Below are 24205 nucleotides of genomic sequence, written 5' to 3'. Positions count from 1 at the left end.
TGCTTGTACACAACCACACACACACACACACTCTGTCAGCTACAGGCTATATCTGGCAGCGGGCCAAGTTGTCTGAAACAAAGCGATATTGTTTCCTCAGTGTAATTTGCTTTGATGTTGCTCAGTGTTCTGTGAGGACCAATTTGTCAGGATGTGGAAGCTGTTTCTTCTGTGTACCAGAGGGGAGACTGGTGTTCTGTCCTGAAAAACACTTTCACTGTCTGTTTTACATTACCAGGCCCACTAGTTAAAATGTGTTCTCGTTAGAGCTCTGGGTGGAAAGAGAGCAGAACAAGCCGTTGTGATTACCTGGGGATTTTCTCTATGGAGATATATACTGATCCAAAATAAAATACTCAATTTTTCTACCACTTTACACTTGTTTCGTGGAAGATGTACTGAGTCGGACACTTGTTCCTTCTATAATACAGTATATGATATTTGCTATAGGGGAGGTGGTTTTTATCCAAAGCGACTTAGTCATACGTGCATTCCTAATCATATGGGTGGTCACAGTGGGAATCGACTCACGATCATGGTGTTGCAAGCACCACGCTCCACCAACTGAGCAACACAGGACCACTTCCTGTTATTTTGGTTCCAGTTCAACGAGCAGAAACACACTGATTTGTGTCTGGTTGGTGGTAAATGTATGGTAATTAATGGGCATCATTTGCTGTCGTTACACGTCTTGAATATTGAATAGCATTTCAGCATCTATCCAAATGTTGACCTTTTTTTTGGTTTTAATGTCAAATCAAGGGAAACTAAATGCCAGTGATGTTGGGGGAAACATAAGTTACCTCATGCTCAAGACATTAGCAGAGGGAAAGAGGTTTGTCATCTAACAACAACAAGAAGTTTAAGCTGCCATAAATATGGCAGTACTGAGCTATCGTCTCCCCAAAGATTCGTTAGTCTCTTTATTTCTGTGTGTGTTTGTGTGTTTGTGTGTGCGCGCTTCATGCACATACATTGAAGAAGTCCTCATTTTATATCCATATTTGACGATATTACGTCTCTCCCAACCTTGAAGAAATGAGCCAATTACCTAAGTCTTCTGAGTAGAGTTTGATCCTGTGCTGTGATGTCCAAATAGACACTAAATGGGTTGTTTGCCAAGTGATTTTAGTTTTTTTACACTTCTCCAACGTGTCCTCTCTCATTGACTCATTGTGATGCCGCTCTACATGCACTCGTTTGTCACCTTTTCACTCCTCTGTCATTTTCCCACCTTCTGTCTTCTTCACATCCTCCGCACCTAAAAAGTGTGTTCTTTCTCCTGCTCGTTTTGGGTCTGTCTGTTAAATGTACACAACCAGCCCTAAAAGACTTGAATAGGCCTTCCTGATGTTTGTTATGGGGTTGCCTTGGTTACGCTGCAGAAGTTAGAATGTATTTCTCACTTAATTCTGGCTCTGCTGCCTAACACCCCTCTATTTTCTTCATCTCTCTTTTAGAAGCTCTACTTTCATACCCTTTTTCTATCTCCTTTCCTCCTGAATCATTTAGTGCATTTAACCCTCTTAGTTAAAACAAATGTCCCGCTCAGCAACTTAGAAATACAACTTTGTGAGGAAATCCGACAGCTGTAGAGTCAAATAAGGTCATTGGCTTATTATTGTGTTGTTTGATATTGTTACCTCGAAGGAGATTGGACCTTTTGTCATCACACACACACACACACACACACACACACACACACACACACACACACACACACATACTTACAGGAACGCAAACATCAGAGGGTACATAACCCACCAACGTGTGTGAACAGTCTCACCCATCCTCTTATCAGCGATTGGTTTGTTTGACAAATACACGGAGTGTGCGTGTGCATGTGTGTGTAAGTGTCCACTCCGTGGTAAAAGCTATGGGTAGTGGGTAATGGTTCAGGCCAACAGGAGTCTGTAGGAAGGAACCAATGAAGAGGGTTGTCATGATGTGTGACGCTGTCTCTGACAGGTGACATTACCTGGAAGCTGCTGTAGCTGGAACTACTCCCAGAACACACACACACACACACACACACACACACACACACACACACACACACACACACAGAGCTACAGAGCGTACCTAACCCACCAACATTCAGGTAACTGCCAAAATAAAGGAAACACCAACGTAAAGCATCTTAATAGGGCGTTGGGCCACCACAAACCAGAACAGCTTCAGTGCACCTTGGCATAGATTCTACAAGTGTCTCGAACTCTATTGGAAGGATGCAACACCATTCTTCCACGAGAAATTCCATAATTTGGTATTTTGTCGATGGTGGTGGAAAACGCTGTGTTAAATTGGCTCGAGATCTGGTAACTGAGACGGCCATGGCATGTGGTTTACATCGTTTTCATGCTCATCAAACCATTCAGTGACCACTCGTGCCCTGTGGATGAAGGCATTGTCATTCTATGGGGACATAGCCATGGTAGGCAAAATAATGGGCAACTGGGCCTGCCCAGCATTTTTATAGATGACCCGAAACATGATGGGATGCTAATTGCTTAATTAACTTGTTAATTAAGCAATTAGTTAACTTGTAAACCACACCTGTTTGGAAGCACCTGCTTTCAATATACTTTGTATCCCTCATTTTCTCAAGTGTTCCCTTTATTTTGGAAGTTACCTATATGTCATAGGCTTGTACTTGTGTCGTTTGATATTGTTACCTCAAAGCGGATTGGACATTTGTCATAAAACCGAGAGAGACACACACACACACACACACACACACACTTACAAGAAAGCAAACGTCAGAGGGTACATAACCCACCAGCACGTGTGTAAACCATCTCACCCATCCTCTTATCAGCGATTGCTTTGTTTGACCAATTTCTTGTCATACCCTTCGAGTGAGTGAGGTGAGTGAGTGAGTAAATGTGCACTCTGTGGTAAAAGCTAACAGGGCATATGGACAGTGGGTAGTGGTTCAGGCCAACAGGTGTCTGTTGGAACCAATGAAGTAGAAAGCAGAGGGTTGTCATGGAAGCTACTGTGACTACTCCCAGAAGTGCCTTAAACCACTGACCTCAAATCCTCTGGAAAATAAAAGAGATCACTAGAGAGGACTTATATTCAATTATTCATTCTATCAGAGGTACATGAAAGAGGAATGTTTCTGAGTTTGAGTCAGTCATCGTCATTGGTATGTATTCTGTATAATGAACTGTGTGTGTGTGAATGTATGTGTCTGGTTGCAAGGATTAATACTGTTGATGGCTAGGCCCTCTGTTGCTCACATTACTGCTCCTGTTGATGGCTAGGCCCTCTGTTGCTCACATTACTGCTCCTGTTGATGGCTAGGCCCTCTGTTGCTCACATTACTGCTCCTGTTGATGGCTAGGCCCTCTGTTGCTCACATTACTGCTCCTGTTGATGGCTAGGCCCTCTGTTGCTCACATTACTGCTCCTGTAAGCTGCTTTCACTCAAATACCAGTCAAACATTAAACTTCCTATCAGGAAGAGACGTCCCAGCCCACCACCATACACACACACACACACACACACACACACACACACACACACACACACACACACACACATACACACACATGCGTGCACACCAAAAAACAAACATTTAAACATGCCTGTAATGTTTTAGAAAGAACAGAAGCACTAACATTAAAACATGCCTCTCTCCGAAACAAAATAGAGACACAGCATGCAACGCCTCTTCTCCATGGTTACCCACCTTCCTCTAGAGAAACACTTCTAATCTTGGAACCACCAAAATAAGCTTTTCTCACTGCTGTGAATGTGAATATGCCTGCACATATGGCCAGGCCTGCTATCCTCCTCACTTCTAATGAGAAATGGTTGTTTTCTGTGTGATGATGTACCTTTTTTGGAAGTCTTCAATGAGTGTGTGGGATCCAGTTCACACCAACCTTGTACTAGCAGCAGGCCCAGCCATAGAGATGCATATTTTAGTCCTGCGGGCCCAGCCCATCTGTAAAGAGGCAAGCACTGCCGGCTGAATATGTAACACTGAGTGAATTTAAATGCCCTTGGCTACACCCATATGGTCAGAATGAACATCAGAATATTTGATTTGACCAGGATGTCTCTTGAAATTAGAAGTCCAGAAACCATGACAGCAGCCTCAGTCGTTGCATCACTTTCATGTCAAAGTATAGGCCTAGCAGTGAAGGACGCCAAGAGCCTAGCCAGGTGTTTGTGTTACACAGCATTGTGCATATTACATTCCCTGCCTTGTTTAATGAGGTTATCTGACATGGTGTCCATAAGGATACAGGGTGTATGGGTAATAGTCTTGGCTTAGTGTTGCAGCTGCCTGCCTGACGACAACAATACAGTAATAGTCTGTGAAGGGTGGTAGGGTGGTTTCTTCCCCTGTGCTGTATGGCTGTGTCCCAATTGGCACCCCACTCCCTACATAGAGCACTATGTTTGACCAGGGCCCGTAGCGCACTATGTAGGAAATAAGATGCCATTTGGGACTCGACCTGTGTATGCTGCCACATGCAGCACATGCTCATTAAGACTGAGTGGGGGTGTTTTTAGACTGCTCCTCTCACCTCCCCGCCGACAGAGAAGGTCTCACTACTCCTGTTGTGTGTGTGTGTGTGTGTGTGTGTGTGTGTGTGTGTGTGTGTCTGTGTGTGTGCGTGTGTGTGTGTGTGTCTGTGTGTCTGTGTGTGTGTGTGCTCCTGCGCCTGCCTAATCAAGCCTAACCAATTAACCTGATTTTGTCTTGCCGAAAGAGAAAGATCCCCCTCGGTACCTTCTACACTGGGAACGTGTGTGTGTGCATATATACACTACCGTTCTAAAGTTTGGGATCAGTTAGAAATGTCCTTGTTTTTTAAAGAAAAACACTTTTTTTGGTCTCTTAAAATAGCATCAAATTGATCAGAAATACAGTGTAGACATTTAATGTTGTAAATAACTATTGTAGCTGGAAACGGCAGATTTTTTTATGGAATATCTACATAGGCGAACAGAGGCTCATTATCAGCAACCATCACTCCTGTGTTCCAATGACACGTTGTGTTAGCTAATCCAAGTTTCTCATTTTAAAAGGCTAATTGATCATTAGAAAACCCTTTTGCAATTATGTTAGCACAGCTGAAAACTGTTGTTGATTAATGAAGCAATAAAACTGGCTTCCTTTAGACTAGTTGGGTATTTGCAGCATCAGCATTTGTGGGTTCGATTCAAGGCTCAAAATGGCCAGAAACAAAGACTTTACATTTACATTTTACATTTTAGTCATTTAGCAGACGCGCTTATCCAGAGCGAGTTACAGTAGTGAATGCATACATTTTTTTCTCCGTACTGGTCCCCCGTGGGAAACGAACCCACAACCCTGGCGTTGCAAACACCATGCTCTACCAATTGAGCCACTCGGGACTTTCTTCTGAAACTCGTCAGTCTATTCTTGTTCTGAGAAATGAAGGCTATTCCATGCGAGAAATTGCCAAGAAACTGAAGATCTCGTACAACGTTGCGTACTACTCCCTTCACAGAACAGTGCAAACTGGCTCTAACCAGAATAGAAAGAGGAGTGGGAGGCCCCGGTGCACAACTGAGCAAGAGGACAAGTACATTACAGTGTCTAGTTTGAGAAACAGATGCCTCACAAGTCCTCAACTGGCAGCTTCATTAAATAGTACCCGCAAAACACCAGTCTCAGCGTCAACAGTGAAGAGGCAACACCGAGATGCTGGCCTTCTAGGCAGAGTTGCAAAGAAAAAGCCATATCTCAGACTACCCAATAAAACTAAAAAATGAAGATGGGCAAAAGAACACAGACAGAGGAAGATTGGAAAAAGTGTTATGGACAGACAAATCTAAGTTTGAGGTCTTCGGATCACAAAGAAGAACATTCGTGAGATGCAGAAAAAATGAAAAGATGCTGGAGGAGTGCTTGACGCCATCTGTCAAGCATGGTGGAGGCAATGTGAAGGTCTGGGGGTGCTTTGGTGGTGGTAAAGTGGGAGATTTGTACAGAGTAAAAGGGATCTTGAAGAAGGAAGGCTATCACTCCATTTTGCAACGCCATGCCATACCCTGTGGACGGCGCTTAATTGGAGCCAGTTTCCGCCTACAACGGGGCAATGACCCAAAGCACAGCTCCAAACTATGCAAGAACTATTTAGGGAAGAAGCAGTCAGCTGGTATTCTGCTTATAATGGTGGCCAGCACAGTCACCGGATCTCAACCCTATTGAGCTGTTGTGGGAGCAGCTTGACCGTATGGTATGTACGAAGTGCCCATCAAGCCAATCCAATTTGTGGGAGGTGCTTCAGGAAGCACGGGGGGAAATCTCTTCAGATTACTTCAACAAATTGACAACTAGAATGCCAAACGTCTGCAGGGCTGTAATTGCTGCAAATGCAGGATTCTTTGACGAAAGAAAAGTTTGAAGAACACAATTATTATTTCAATTAAAAATCATTATTTATAACCTTGTCAACGTCTATTTCCTATTCATTTTGCAACTCATTTCATCAAATCAAATCAAATTTATTTATATAGCCCTTCTTACATCAGCTGATATCTCAAAGTGCTGTACAGAAACCCAGCCTAAAACCCCAAACGGCAAGCAATGCAGGTGTAGAAGCACGGTGGCTAGGAAAAACTCCCTAGAAAGGCCAAAACCTAGGAAGAAACCTAGAGAGGAACCAGGCTATGAGGGGTGGCCAGTCCTCTTCTGGCTGTGCCGGGTGGAGATTATAACAGCACATGGCCTAGATGTTCAAATGTTCATAAATGACCAGCATTGTCAAATAATAATAATCATAGTAGTTGTCGAGGGTGCAACAAGTCAGTAACACAAGAGTAAGTGTCAGTTGGCTTTTTCATAGCCAATCTTTGAGAGTATCTCTACCGCTCCTGCTGTCTCTAGAGAGTTGAAAACAGCAGGTCTGGGACAGGTAGCACGTCCGGTGAATAGGTTAGGGTTCCAGCAGGTCTGGGACAACAGGTCTGGGACAGGTAGCACGTCCGGTGAACAGGTCAGGGTTCCATAGCTGCAGGCAGAACAGTTGGAACTGGAACAGCAGCACGGCCAGGTGAACTGGGGACAGCAAGGAGTCATCAAGCCAGGTAGTCCTGAGGCATGGTCCTAGGGCTCAGGTCCTCCGAGAGAGAGAGAGAAAGAAAGAAAGAAAGAGAGAGAGAGAGAATTAGAGAGAGCATATTTAAATTCACACAGGACATCGGAAAAGACAAGAGAAATACTCCAGATGTGACAGACTGACCCTAGCCCCCCGACACATAAACTACTGCAGCATAAATACTGGAGGCTGAGACAGGAGGGGTCAGGAGAATGAAGAATCTAAAATATATTTTGATTTGTTAAACACTTTTTTGGTTACTACATGATTTCATGTGTTATTTCATTGTTTTGATGTCTTCACTATTATTCTACAATGTAGAAAATTGTAAAAAAAAATCTATAAATAAAAACCATTGAATGAGTAGGTGTGTCCAGACTTTTGACTGGTACTGTATATATACTACCAGTCAAAAGTTTTAGAACACCTGCACACCATCACACCTCCTCTTCCGTGCTTCACGGTGGGAACCACACATACGGAGATCATCCGTTCACCTACTCTGCATCTCACAAAGACACGGCTGTTGTTCAAAAGTATGTGGACATGCCTTCAAATGAGTGGTTTCAGCTATTTCAGCCACACCCGTTGCTGACAGGTGTGTAAAATCTGACTTTCAACGTGGCACCGTCATAGGATGACACCTTTCCAACAAGTCAGTTTGTGAAATTTCGGCCCTGCTAGAGCTGGAAACGTCTAGGAGCAACAACGGTTCAGCCGCAAAGTGGTAGGCTACACAAGCTCACAGAACGGGACCATTGAGTGCTGAAGCGCACAGCGTGTAGAAATCATATGCTTGTTTGAAACACTCACAGCTGAGTTCCAAACTGCCTCTGGAAGTAACGTCAGCACAAGAACTCTTTGTTGGGAGCTTCATGAAATAAGTTTCCATGGCCGAGCAGCCATGGAGTGGTGTAAAGCTCGCCGCCATTGGACTCTGGAGCAGTGGAAACACGTTTTCTGGAGTAATGAATCACTCTTCACCACCTGGCAGTCCGACGGACAAATCTGGGTTTGGTGGATGCCAGGAGAACGCTACCTGCCTCTATGCATAGTGCAAACTGTAAAGTTTGGTGGAGGAGGAATAATAGTCTGGGGCTGTTTTTCATGGTTCGGGCTAGGCCCCTTAGTTCCAGTGAATGGAAATCTTAACACAACCGCATACAATGACATTCTAGACAATTCTGTGCTTCCAACTTTGGCAATAGTTTGGGGAAGGCCCTTTCCTGTTTCAGCATGACAATGCCCCTGTGCACAAAGCGAGGTCAATACAGAAATGGTTTGTCGATCGGTGTGGAACAACTTGACTGGCCTGGACGTTCCCTGACCTCAACCCCATCGAACACCTTTGGGATGAATTGGAACGCCTACTGCAAGCCGGGCCTAATCGCCCAACGTCAGTGCCTGACCTCACTAATGCTCTTGTGGCTGAATGGAAGCAGGTCCCTACAGAAATGTTCCAACATCGAGTGGAAGCCTTTGCAGAAGAGTGGTGGCTGTTATAGCAGCAAAGGGGGGACCAACTCCATATTATTGCCCATGATTTTAGAATGAGATGTTTGACGAGCAGGTGTCCACATACATATATATACATAAACACCCACCCGACCCGGAAGGACGCTGCACGCTCAAGCATGCAAAGAACTGTTCAAAAATCGCCCCTCGGCAGTGTGTGTATTTCTGTGTGCGTCATACACGGACGCGTCCTTTTTATCCACTATGTGGCGTTAGAAGTACTGCATCATGGCTTTGGACATGATAGCATCATGGTTAACTCGACACCTGTGTCACCTCATTTGACTGATCCATGGACTGCAGACATGAGACGTATAGTGTCACGTCTTCCAGACGGCTAGGGTCGAGGCTCCATGACAGGGTCTTGACATTATCACATCCACCAGCTGACACCTCACTGGGCCGTGAGCTCTGGCGCTGCCTTCCTGATTATGACCCAGCTGGAGCTGACTTTAGGGGCAGTTTCCTAAATGGCCTTGAGTTAGGAATGGAGAGAGTTGAAACTGTGTATCCAAGAACTCGTTAGGCCGGAGAATGAGGTGGAGAGGGAGGGAGCTAGAAGATTGGGGTCTGACCTCAATCTCAGTTTCACGTGTGCAACAGCGAGGAGAGAGGGGAAGGAGAGACGGGGGGTTTGGGAGAGAGGTGGGAGGGAGGGTGTGAGCTGTTTCTGGATGATAGTGAACAAAGCTCTGATTAGTAATGAGTGCTGGTTCCTTAATAAGAGCTGCTATCAGACCCTGCTAGTAATTACTCACACACACCCACACATACATTCACACTCGGACACACACCCCAACATTTCTGAGTACTTGCGTATCCTAATCTTTTTCCGTTAGCTGAGGAGAATTGTTGAAAATGACACATTATTTGGACCAGCCCCTCCCTTGCGTATAGTGACGTCAATCGTTTGAGCTTGGAGGTGTGTGTGTGTGTGTCAGTCTGTATGTGTGTTTCTCTCTGTGCTATTCCAGAGTGTGAGGTACAGTCCATTCTGTGTGTCTGTCCGGTTACTAGAACTGTCTGAAGTGTATTACGTTGGTTGATTGGACTCCACTGTGCTCCAAGACTGACTGTCTCAGACTAGACAGGGTTGGGGTTGACTGACTGAGACTGTCTCCTCTCCTCTCTGTCCCCATGTAGAGCCCGACCCAGGTGGGCACGGCCCTCCAGGTGTTCCATAACCTGGGCAGTCTGCGGGAGACCATCAGTGGGGTGGTGGAGGGCTACCGGACCACCATACAGGACAACGTTACCACCGCCCTGGATATCAAGGGACTCACCCAGTCCGCTGACAGCAGAGGTGGGTGAGTGAGAGTTAGGGGTTGAGGAAGGTTGTGTTTCAGTTTTGGTACTCTTGTCTTGTGTAACTTTTTAACCCGTGTCATTTTATTTGTGTGTATTTGTGTGTGTCAGGTGCACCCGGCAGAGCTGTGATGTCAACCCCAGGTAACACGGCAGCGTTCCGAGCTACTCTCTGGACCAACCTAGAGAAACTCATGGACCAGATCTGTGCCGCTTGCGGACAGGTATGCTTTTACCTTTACAGATACTTTACCTAAGTAAAGGTGCACTTTTACCTGCTGAAGTAGAGTAATGTACCTAGTCAGGGAATTAACCTGTAATCTCTCTGTGTTTAGGTGCAACACCTCCAGAAGGTCTTGACGAAGAAGAGAGACCCTGTCACTCACGTCTGCTTCATCAATGAGATCATTAAGGTGAGACGCCATGTCTTCATAAAAGGCCCATGTGTCCTTGCCCCTGGACTCTCATCAGCACACCCTTCCACAACATCTATCCCTCTACTCTTGCCAATATCCTTCTCTTCTCCTTTGCCTCCCCTGCCTACCTCTTTCCCATCCCCTCCCTCTCCCATTCCCCTCTCTCCATACTGATCGGTCCATTACCTGGGCCTGTCCTGGACCAGACTTACCCAGGCTTTATTGACTCTGCTGGCATCAGCAGAATGCTGGGCTGTTAAGCAGAACAGCATGCAAGGACTTAAGTTCTCTAATACAAGCTGAAAGAGATTCAGCTGTGCCAATTTTCTTTCTTAGAGGAGCATGGACCTTTTAATTTGCTCCCTCCCTCTCTTTATCTCCCTTCCTCCCTTTCTCTCTCTGCTTCTGTCCCCCCCTCTCGTTCCCTCCGTTGTCATCTCTCCGTCTCTCTCTCTCTCACTCTCGCTCTCTCCATCTGTCTTTCCATCTCTCTTTATCCTCTATAAAAGTCCACAGTCCTATAATTGGCCTTTTCTATTCAGGAGAGCAGTGGACCTATTATCAGCTTGCTCCAATTAAGGTCTAGTGTGGTGTGTGCATGTGTGTGTGCGTTCGTGTACATGCCTGTGTGCGTATGTTTAGAAGGAGGACTTGGACATAGTGTGGTCTATTTTGTGTTGGTTTAACATTATCAGGTTAGCATTGATGGATTTTGTGTGTGTGTGTGTGTGTGTGTGTGTGTGTGTGTGTGTGTGTGTGTGTGTGTGTGTGTGTGTGTGTGTGTGTGTGTGTGTGTGTGTGTGTGTGTGTGTGTGTGTGTGTGTGTGTGTGTCCTTTTTGTGTTAGGCCACAGGACAGTACATTATGTAGAACATGAAGCAAAGTAGGCCTAGTTTACTTTAGTTTCTGTAAGATAAGCGGAAATCATCCTGTCTTTAGGCTCTGGGGCAGTTTACCTAGAAATTAAGCACATCTCACACAGCTGTCACCATCAATACCATCTATACCATTATCACCATCTCCATCATCACCATCTCCATCATCAATACTATCATCACCATCAATACCATCATCACCATCTCCATCATCAATACTATCATCACCATCAATACCATCATCACCATCAATACCATCTCCATCATCACCATCAATACCATCTCCATCATCACCATCAATACCATCATCACCATCTCCATCATCACCATCAATACCATTATCACCATCTCCATCATCACCATCAATACCATTATCACCATCTCCATCATCACCATCAATACCATCATCACCATCTCCATCATCAACATCAATACCATTTCCATCATCACCATCAATACCATCTCCATCATCACCATCAATACCATCATCACCATCTCCATCATCACCATCAATACCATTATCACCATCTCCATCATCACCATCAATACCATTATCACCATCTCCATCATCACCATCTCCATCATCACCATCAATACCATCACCATCTCCATCAATACCATCTCCATCATCACCATCAATACCATCACCATCAATACCATCATCAATATCAATATCACCATCAATACCATCATCACCATCAATACCATTTTCACCATCAATACCATCATCACCATCAATACCATTATCACCATCTCCATCATCACATCAATACCATCATCATCACCATCAATACCATCATCACCATCTCCATCACCATCAATACCATCATCACCATCAATACCATCATCAACATCATCATCACCACCATCATCATCATCATTACCACCATCATCATCATCAATACCATTATCTCCATCATCACCATCAATACCATTATCACCATCTCCATCATCACCATCAATACCATCATCATCATCACCATTACCATTAAGATCATCACCATCATCATTACGTCACCATTAAGATCATAATCATTACATCACCATTAAGATCATAATCATCACCACCACCATTAAGATCATCACCACCACCATTAAGATCATCACACCATCATCAATACCATCACACTGTCATCATCAATACCATCACCACCACCATCACCACCATCATCACTATCACCATTAAGAGCACCATCATCACCATCATTAAGATCATCACCATCATCATCGCCATCATTAAGATCATCATCGCCATCATTAAGATCATCATCACCATAACCATTAAGATCATCATCACCATCAAAACCATTAAGATCATCATCACTATCATAACCATTAAGATCACCATCATCACCATAACCATTAAGATCATCATCACCATAACCATTAAGATCATCATCATCACCATCATCATTAAGATCATCATCACCATCATCATCATTAAGATCACCATCACCATCATAACCATTAAGATCACCATCATCATCATAACCATTAAGATCATCATCATCACCATAACCATTAAGATCATCATCATCATCACCATCATCATTAAGATCATCACCATCATCATTAAGATCACCACCATCATCATCACCATCATAACCATTAAGATCATCATCATCGTCATAACCATTAAGATCATCACCATCATAACCATTAAGATCATCACCATCATCATTAAGATCATCACCATCATAACCATTAAGATCATCATCACCATCATCATTAAGATCATCACCATCATAACCATTAAGATCATCATCATCACCATCATCATTAAGATCACCACCATCATCATCATCACCATTAAGATCATCATCATCACCATCATCATTAAGATCATCATCATCACCATCATCATTAAGATCACCATCATCACCATTAAGATCACCACCACCATCATCATCACCACCATCATCATCACCATTAAGATCACCACATCACCATTAAGATCACACCATCATCACCACCATCATTATCACCATTAAGATCATCATCATCACCATCATCATTAAGATCATCATCATCACCATCATCATTAAGATCATCATCACCATCATCACCATTAAGATCACCACCACCATCATCCTCACCACCATTAAGATTATCATTAAGATCATCACCACCATTAAGATCATCACCATCATCATCACCACCATTAAGATCATCATCATCACCATCATCATCATCACCATTAAGATCATCACCATCATCACCATTAAGATCATCATCACCACCATTACGATTCCACCATCATCACCATCACCATTAAGATCATCATCATGATCACCATTAAGATCAACATCATCATTAAGATCATCATCACCATCATCACCATTAAGATCACCACCACCATCATCCTCACCACCATTAAGATCATCATTAAGATCATCACCACCATTAAGATCATCACCATCATCATCATCACCATTAAGATCATCATCATCACCATCATCATTAAGATCATCATCATCATCACCATCATCATTAAGATCATCACCATCATAACCATTAAGATCACCATCATCACCATTAAGATCACCACCACCATCATCATCACCACCATCATCATCACCATTAAGATCACCACATCACCATTAAGATCACACCATCATCACCACCATCATTATCACCATTAAGATCATCATCATCATCACCATCATCATTAAGATCATCATCATCATCACCATCATCATTAAGATCATCATCACCATCATCACCATTAAGATCACCACCACCATCATCCTCACCACCATTAAGATCATCATTAAGATCATCACCACTATTAAGATCATCACCATCATCATCACCACCATTAAGATCACCATCATCATCATCACCATTAAGATCATCATCATCATCACCATTAAGATAATCATCATCATCATCATTAGGATCACACCATCATCATCACCATTAAGATCACATCATCATCATCACCATTAAGATCACATCATCATCATCACCATTAAGATCACATCATCACATTAAGATCATTAAGATCACACCGTCATCATCGTCATCACCATTAAGATCATCATCATCATCATTAGGATCACACCATCATCATCATCACCACCATTAAGACCATCATCATCATCATCATCATCACCATTAAGATCATCACATCATCATCATCACCATTAAGATCATCACATCATCATCATCACCATTAAGATCATCACATCATCGTCATCACCATTAAGATCATCATCATCATCATTAGGATCACACCATCATCATCATCACCATTAAGATCATCATCATCATCATCACCATTAAGATCATCATCACCATTAAGATCATCACCATCATCATTAAGATCATCACCATCATCACATTAAGATCATCGCCATCACCATTAAGATCACACCGTCATCATAGTCATCACCATTAAGATAATCATCATCATCATTAGGATCACACCATCATCATCACCATTAAGATCATCATCATCACCATTAAGATAATCATCATCATTAGGATCACACCATTAAGATCATCATCACCATTAAGATCATCATCACCATTAAGATCATCATCACCATTAAGATCATCATCACCATTAAGATCATCATCATCACCATTAAGATCATCATCATCACCATTAAGATCATCATCATCATCATCATCACCATTAAGATCATCATCATCACCATTAAGATCATCACATCATCATCATCACCATTAAGATCATCATCACCATCACCATTAAGATAATCATCATCATCATCATTAGGATCACATCATCATCATCATCACCATTAAGATCATCATCACCATTAAGATCATCATCATCACCATCATCACCATCATCATCATTAGGATCACACCATCATCATCATTAGGATCACACCATCATCATCATCACCATTAAGATCATCATCATCATCACCATTAAGACCATCACCATTAAGATCATCACCATCATCATTAAGATCACACCATCACCATTAAGATCATCATCATCATCACCATTAAGATCATCACCATCTCCTGTACCACTGTACACACTAGTCCTCCTGTCATCCTAGGACCAGATCTGAGCAGGTCATTAGTTTGAGTGTAGGGCTAGCTCAGCTCTACAGACAAACAGCATGAGGAAATACAGATCTATTAAACAGAGCCGAAAGATACATCAATCTGTAATCAGGATGTCAAGCAAGGAGACGGAATTTGTCTGATCTCATGTGTGTACTAGCTCTGCATGCTTCAGAGGAGTGGACACTCATTAGTGCACTAACCTCCTAAGACGCCCAGCTATGACTTGTAACCATGGTGATGAGCTGTCATTGTCGTCCACGGCGACAGTTATGGCACGGCACGGTGGGCGCGCGCTTGTGTGTGTGTGTGTGGGGGGGGGGGGGGGGGTTCTAGCTGATTTGCAGTGTGATAAATGTGTGGGGCGATAGCAGCGTCTGGTGTGGCTGAGGATCACACTGGTAGATAATGATGATAATGACAGTCACACTGCCCTTCTGCCTGTGTGGTGCAGACTGCACTCATCACAGCCCTCTGTGTGCATGTCTCCTTGTGTGACCCTCTGTTCAGTTGTTTCTCTCTTCTCACTGCAGGACGGCCAGCCTGATATCCTCTACACGTTTTGGAGTGATGTCACACACACTCTCTCGGTGGAGTTCCAGAGAGCTACGGCTGGTGAGGCTACATAGTAATGTCTGTTTCACAGAGTAACGCTGATCCACCCTAATAGCAGTGTGTGTGCTTACTGTCTCTCTGCATCTCTCTCCCTCTTACGTTTCTCTTCATCTTCTCTCTGTTAGCCACAGCGTTATGCCACGTCGCCTGCAAATAATGCTGTACCTGCGTTTCCGTGCGTTTGTGTGAGTGTATCAGCGGTAGAGCACAGACGGTGGGGCCATCACTCTTCCCTTCGCCTATAAACCCTAAACTCCCCTCCCTGTCCCGTCCCAACCACTGCGGGGTATGATTACACCTCTCTGGTGATATATACCCCTTCTTTCAGACAGGACAGGGTCTATAAACACATACACACTCGCACACACCTTCTTAAATGTATACCCCGCCATGGGACCGGCCCTATATAAGGTGGAGATACAACCCAACAGCATCCATCCACACACACAGCGGAGAAAGGTTTCCACCACCTCCTTATCTTACAGTAAGTGTGCCATTTCAGCAGAAGGGATAAATGTCAGTAGATGTAGAGGTGAGTAAAAGAGAAGTGTGTTTGGCTCCTGTGGTGCTGTTAACTCTATTTTCACACAGCAATCTGTGGGCCGCCTACCTATAGCATCTTTTGACTGCATGTGGAACTGTTTCTAAAAACTCTTATAGGCGCCGTTGTCTTTTCTCCTGCCGAGATCTGTATCTAATGCCCTGGTGGTGAGAGACTCGAGAACATTGACTGATAGCAGATGACATGAAAAGGATACTAAGGGAAAATGTGTGCAACACAACCTACACAAAGTGTTCCCTTGGCAGGTTAAAGAAAGAGAGAAGTCGAGCTATGATCCAGTCACCGTTGCACTAATCATTGTGTGTGTCTTTACCATGTCGTAAAGCCCACAGCAGCCTGCCTTGGATGAATCAGTGTCTATTGATCCGTGCTCTAACACAGTTCAGTGTTATCACCTGTTAATGACGCTCCTCATTCACTCTCACTGGTCAATACGGAGTTCACCCGCACAGGCCCAGTATATCTCTCTTTCCTCCCTCTCTCTCTGTCTTTGTCTCCCTGGCTCACACTCTCTCTCTCTCTCTCTCTCTCTCTCTCTCTCTCTCTCTCTCTCTCTCTCTCTCTCTATCCTTCCTCCGTCTGTCTCTGTGCCAGTGCCCCCCCACCCCTCCAAATATTTTAATATTTTTAATCTCTTATTCTTTCTCTTATGGTGAAATAACCTATGGTTCTATTAGCATATGGAAATATACGAATTAGAATAAATATACAGAATGTAAAATACTATATGCACATTATCCTTTCTCCTCCTGTAAACGAGAATATGAATTTGAGTAGTGGATATGAATGTTATCTATGCACATTATCCTTTCTCCCCCTGCCTGCGCTGCTCCCTCCAGACCTCATTAGAGCCTGAAAGTACTTCAGTTCAAACCTGTATAAATCATTATAAAACGCTATATTATGCATTCACCAAATTAATCTACATTAAAACAATCTGCATATCGTCCCTTAACGAGCAACTAATCACTCGCAGGAAAATGAGCAGGAAAATGTCACCGTTTATTTTCTGTTCTTTTAATCAGGATAGTCTTTCTGTTTCAGTCTCATCCCTTCATCCATGCTCTAGTCTGGTAATCAGGGATAATGTGATGTTTCTAGTTCACGGGAGCAGAAAGACTATTAGTGTGCATCAAAGCAGATGTTTACCTTTGCAGTCATTAAAACACAGAAGGTGACATTTTACGGCTCCACTCTCCTGCTCGTCCTCCTTCTCATCCTTCTCTTTTTGTGACCTCCTTCTCACCCCCCCTCGCCGTCTCTTTCTCTCTCCAGCCTCATCCTTCCTCAAGCAGGCATTAGAGGGAGAGTACCCTAAGCTTCTCCGTCTCTATAACGACCTGTGGCGTAGGCTGCTGCAGTACAGCTCCAGCATCCAGGGTGTGATTTCGAGCAGCGCAGTGCTGGACATCGCCATGGACCTGCCCACCACAGAGACAAACAACCAGGACCTCTTCACACATGCCAAACACGACTACAAGTGAGTCTGAAGTGAACATACAGTTGAAGTTGGAAGTTTACATACACTTAGGTTGGAGTCATTAAAACTCGTTTTTCAATCTCTCCACAAATGTCTTCTTAACAATCTATAGTTTTGGCAAGTCGGTTTGGACATCTACTTTGTGCATGACACAAGTAATTTTTCTAACAATTGTTTACAGACAGATTATTTCAATTATAATTCACTCTATCACAATTCCAGTGGGTCAGAAGTTTACTTCAACTGGCTTCCAGTTGAAGCTCGCATCCGCTACAAGACCATGGTGATTGCCTACGGAGCTGTGAAGGGAACGGCACCTCCATACCTTCAGGCTCTGATCAGGCCCTACACCCAAACAAGGGCACTGCGTTCATCCACCACTGGCCTGCTGGCCCCCCTACCTCTGAGGAAGCACAGTTCCCGCTCAGCCCAGTCAAAACTGTTCGCTGCTCTGGCACCCCAATGGTGGAACAAGCTCCCTCACGACACCAGGACAGCGGAGTCAATCACCACCTTCCGGAGACACCTGAAACCCCACCTCTTTAAGGAATACCTAGGATAGGATAAAGTAATCCTTCTAACCCCCCCCCCCCCTTAAAATATTTAGATGCACTATTGTAAAGTGGTTGTTCCACTGGATATCATAAGGTGAATGCACCATTTTGTAAGTCGCTCTGGATAAGAGCGTCTGCTAAATGACTTAAATGTAATGTAAATGTAAATACACTAAGTTGACTGTGACTTTAAACAGCTTGGAAAATTCCAGAAAATGATGTCATGGCTTTAGAAGCTTCTGATAGGCTAATTGACATCATTTGAGTAAATTGGAGGTGTACCTGTGGATGTATTTCAAGGCCTACCTTCAAACTCAGGGCTTCTTTGCTTGACATCATGGGAATATCAACAGAAATCAGCCAAGACTGTAGACCTCCACAAGTCTGGTTCATCCTTGGGAGCAATTTCCAAACACCTGAAGGTACCATGTTCATCTGTACAAACAATAGTACGCAAGTATAAATACCATGGGACCATGCAGCCGTCATTCCGCTCAGGAAGGAGACACGTTCTGTCTCCTAGAGATTAACTTACTTTGGTGCGAAAAGTGCAAATCAATCCCAGAACAACAGCAAAGGACTTTGTGAAGATGCTGGATGAAACGGGTACAAAAGTATCTATATCCACAGTAAAACGAGTCCTATATCGACATAACCTGAAAGGCCGCTCAGCAAGGAAGAAGCCACTGCTCCACAACCGCCATAAAAAAGCCAGACTATGGTTTGCAACTGCACATGGGGACAAAGAGCGTACTTTTCGGAGAAATGTCCTCTGGTCTGATGAAACAAAAATAGAATTGTTTGGCCATAATAACCTTCGTTATGTTTGGAGGAAAAAGCGGGATGCTTGCAAGCCGAAGAACACCATCCCAACCATGAAGCACGGGGGTGGCAGCATGTTGTGGGGGTGCTTTGCTGCAGGAGGGACTGTTGCACTTCACAAAATAGATTGCATCATGAGGATGGAAAATTATGTGGATATATTGAAGCAACATCTCAAGACATCAGTCAGGAAGTTAAAGCTTGGTTGTAAATGGGTCTTCAAATGGACAATGACCCCAAGCATACTTCCAAAGTTGTGGCAAAAGGACAACAAAGTCAAAGGTATTGGAGTGGCCATCACAAAGCCTTGACCTCAATCCTATAGACAATTTGTTGGCAGAACTGAAAAAGTGTGTGCGAGCAAGGAGGCCTACAAACCTTACTCAGTTACACCAGCTCTGTCAGGAGGAATGGGCCAAAATTCACCCAACTTATTGTGGGAAGCTTGTGGAAGGCTACCCGAAACGTTTGACCCAAGTTAAACAATTTAAAGGCAATGCTTCCAAATACTAATTGACTGTATGTAAACTTCTAACCCACTGGGAATGTGATGAAAGAAATAAAAGCTGAAATAAATCATTCTCTCTACTATTATTCTGACATTTCACATTCTTAAAATAAGTGGTGATCCTAACTGACCTAAGACAGGGTATTTTTACTAGGATTAAATGTCAGGAATTGTGAAAAACTGAGTTTAAATGTATTTGGCTGTGGTGTATGTAAACTTCCGAAACATTAGAGACTAGACTACCGTACTCTCTCGCTCCTTTCTCCTTCTTTCTCTCTATCTCTTTTTTATTCTCTCTCTCTCTCTCTCTCTCTCTCTCTCTCTCTCTCTCTCTCTCTCTCTCTCTCTCTCCTCTCTCTCTCTCCTCTCTCTCTCTCAGCTAACTTGTTGCAGTATGCAGTCTGCCTCTTCACATCCTACTCACACTGATCGAATGGTTTGGGATGAGTCTCTCTCTCTCACACACACACACACACACACATACACACACAGCCTTACCTCAATTAACCAGTGTGGGATTGTACCCAGCTTGCTGTGATTGACAGAAATCATTTCAGTATGAAGATTCTCATACACACGCACACATTCCGTGATGCGTGGTGAATCTCAGAATGTAAAGTCTCTCTATATTCTGCTCCAGCAGTACTAAAGCCGTAGGAGAGTTTAAACACAGGAGACCAGTAGCAATTAAAACAGGCCACAGAACCGGTCACAGCCAGCACACTGATTAGTATGCATGGATGGAGCAGAAAGTAAACGTCCATTAAACCTGCTATATTTTAGAGTGCTCGGAGGAGAGTGTGTGTGTTTGTGTGTGTGTGGGCAGAGTGCCAGAAATAGTGAAAGAAGGGAGAGAGATGAAGCTTTTCCAAAGGCCTCCAGTGTGAGTATAAGAAGTGTTTGAGTGCAGACATGGAGGAGAGTAGCTATCTGACCAGAGAAAGCTATATAGCACCTCTCTGAGGAGAGACAGGGCTTTGTAGTGGAGAGAACAGAGAACGGTTGAAGGACAGTTGAAGAAAACGATTGATAAAGGAACGTCAACATCAGAGTTTTCTGGAATCCTGTTAAAGCAGACTCACCCTCCCATCGCCCTGGTCAAAAGTAGTGCACTAAATAGGGAATATGGTAGGGCTGACCTAATTTAGTCGACTTGTCGATAGGCTGTCGGCAGAGATTTTTTTTTTTCTTTTTTCGAACGGTGGCACACGAGACGCCTGTCTGAGTGGACTAATCCATTGCAGAGGCTGCGGGGATGGCACACCAGTATCACCAGGAGGACATTTACCTGTCTGAGTGGACTAATCCATTGCAGAGGCTGCGGGGATGGCACACCAGTATCACCAGGAGGACATTTACCGCTAATTCCTATCATTTCTAATCTTGTTACGGTCATTTCTGTTGATGGATTCAAAATATTCTTAATATTGCAGTTTTACCGTTGTCATTGTAGGAGTGCACAACCTAGGCTACACTTGTGAGGAAAAGTTTGGGTTTATTTCATTCCATTTACAAGTTATTAATTGTCTTTTGTTTGGAGTGCTCTTGTCAACCTTGAGTAAGGACACACACCAGATTACACATAGAACTAAGCTACCTGGCCTGCGCACAAATGTAGGCTTATAAATGTAACCATTAGGGGATCTGATAGTATTTCTGATTGTCTTAACTCATCATCACTGTGGAGCTTCTCAAATAATTTTTTTCTTCGACTCAAAAAGCAAGTAATCAAAGTCTGTTTTTACATCCATTGAGAATGACAATAGTTCCTCAATGTAGCCTATTGGGAAAATCTTTCCAGCTCTCTCTCTTTCGATAAACACTCAGCGTGAAAGGGGAAAAAATGTCATGCGCTGGTGGATCCGGTGGAAATGTCCTAAAAAATACCTACCTGATTACTTCTTATCCATTGTGCAAATATCCTACAGCTGTGTTTGTCTCTCAAGAGTTCACATATTTTATACAATGTTTCAAGTTTGCTAGTGTGAGCTTCAGGCTGGATCCAAGTTAATAGTTGATACAACGTTTCAAGTTCCTTGCAGACAAGCCAATGTGATTTATAGGATATTTATTTTTATCAGGATGTGGTCTACCTGCAGGCTGCAATGTTTTTATATGTAGGCTATTTTCACATATTGGCAATAGAAGTTAGTTTTGTATTTGTATCATTTTCATTTAGATATCATTTTGATGAACCACATGAGATATGAAGACTATTAGAAGAGGGTCGGGAACAGGTATTTTTCTTCTCGTTAGGCTATATTGATCTCTTGTTCCCTCTTTAGTAATGTGTGTGTCTTGATTTTTAATTGCAGTGCTTAAAGTATCAGGCAAAGTATCCTGCATACAGTATAGTTGATTTTATTCAAACAATAGGGTGTCTATATTGCACCTATGTGAGAATGCTGTTCATTGACTACAGCTCAGTGTTCAACACCATAGTGCCCACAAACTCATCACTAAGCTAAGGACCCTGGGACCAAACACCTCCCTCTGCAACTGGATCCTGGACTTCCTTACGGGCCGCCCCTGGGTGGTAAGGGTTGGCAACAACACATCTGCCACGCTGATCCTCAAAACGAGGGCCCCGAAAAGGGTGCGTGCTCAGTCCCCCCCTGTACTCCCTGTTCACCCACAACTGTGTGGCCAAGCACGACTCCAACACCATCATTAAGTTTGCTGACGACACAACGGTGGTAGGCCTTATCACCGACAACGATGAGACAACCTATAGGGAGGAGGCAGGACAACAACCTCTCCCTCAATGTGAGCAAGAGAAAGAAGATGATCGTGGACTACAGGAAAAGTCGGGCCGAACACGCCCCCATTCACATCGATGAGGCTGTAGTGGAGTGGGTCGATAGTTTCATGTTCCTTTGTGTCCACATCACCAACAAACTAGAATGGTCCAACCACTCCAAGACAGTTGTGAAGAGGGCATGACAACACCTTTTCCCCCTCAGGAGACTGAAAAGATTTGTCATGGGTCCCCAGATACTGAAAAAGTTCTGCAGCTTCGAGAGCATCCTCACCGGTTGCATCACCACCTGGTATGGCAACTGCTCGGCATCCGACCGTAAGGCAGACGGTAGTGACGGTAGTGAGTACGGCCCGACTTTTCCTGTAGTCCACGATCATCTTTTTTCTCTTGCTCACATTGAGGGAGAGGTTGTTGTCCTGGCACCACACTGCCAGGTCTCGGACCTCCTCCCTATAGGTTGTCTCATCGTTGTCGGTGATCACTGGGGCCAAGCTTCCTGCCATTCAGGACCTATATACTGTACTAGGCGGTGTCAGAGGAAGGCCCAAAAAATGATCAAAGCCTCCAGTCACTCAAGTCATAGACTGTTCTCCGGAGCACCAAGTCTAGGTCCGAAAGGCTCCTTAACAGCTTCTACCCCCAAGTCATAAGACTGCTGTTTAATAAAATGGCCACCCAGACTATTTGCATTGACCCCTCCCCCCCTTTGTTTTTACACTGCTGCTACTCACTGTTTATTATCTATCCTGCCTACATGTACAAATGACCTCAACTAACCTGTACTCCCGCACATTGACTCGGTACCGGTAGCCTCTGTATGTAGCCTCGTTATTTTATTGTGTTATTCTTTTACTGTAGTTTATTTAGTAAATGTTTTCGTAACTGCATTGTTGGTTAAGGGCTTGTAAGTAAGCATTTCATGGTAATGTCTACACCTGTTGGATTTGGCGCATGTGATTTTATATGTGGAAAAATACACGTGGAAATATTTTGAACAATCGATTGGTCAAAAGAACGGACGACTCCGTCAACCAAGATTTTTAGAATAGGGTGCCATTTGGGACCGAGACCCTCTCTACTGGGTGAACTTCAGGCCTGACATATCCCTATCCTGCCTGTAGATGTCTGGAATAAGCAACTATATTTGTGACAGATGCAACAACCTGAGTGTTTGTTTAAATTGCGTTGGTATGGCTATGTGACCAGACAGGTGGAAATGGCTCCTGTACACTCTAGCGTCTGTCTATAACTGCTGGAGCCTGATATGAGTCACACATTAACCCAAAGGTGTGGAGCTCCAGGCCCAGCCAGGGGCCCTTGCTGCTCCCTGTTTCCCAGTAGGAGATCCTGTCCCTGGGTACTCAGGCTACAGCGCCTGGCCCCGCTGGTTTTCCCTCTGGCACTCAGTCAAGCTGAGTCAGTGTTGATTAACCAAGAGTACATGAGAGCAGACCCAGGTTATCTCCCTGACTCCATTAATTCTCTTTCTCTCCCTCTCTCTAGTACTCTTTTCTCTCTTGGGTCCCTCTTTCCATCCCGCTCTCTACCTCTCTTTCATTTCCTTGCTTTGCCTGTCTCTCTCTACCCCATACCCTCGTTTTCTCTCCATCTCTCTGTTTGCTCTCTGATGTAGAGCTGTCAGCCTGTGTGTTTTGTGTT

The 24205-nt window shown here is 43.9% G+C and overlaps 1 protein-coding gene across 1 annotated transcript in view; it reads left to right on the top strand.

Annotated features, from left to right (window-relative positions):
• The window catches only part of LOC106576112 (conserved oligomeric Golgi complex subunit 5), a 105832-nt gene that overhangs the window by 56670 nt on the left and 24957 nt on the right, over window positions 1-24205 (top strand). The window contains 5 exon segments of the mRNA XM_082963851.1: window positions 9748-9907; window positions 10021-10133; window positions 10245-10322; window positions 15778-15859; window positions 17697-17901. Coding sequence (XP_082819977.1) covers window positions 9748-9907; window positions 10021-10133; window positions 10245-10322; window positions 15778-15859; window positions 17697-17901 — 638 coding nt within the window.

Source organism: Salmo salar, chromosome 17 (genome assembly GCF_965601325.2).
Source record: "Salmo salar chromosome 17, fSalSal1, whole genome shotgun sequence".
NCBI lineage: Eukaryota > Metazoa > Chordata > Actinopteri > Salmoniformes > Salmonidae > Salmo > Salmo salar.
This window is presented reverse-complemented; position numbering and strand designations above follow the sequence as displayed.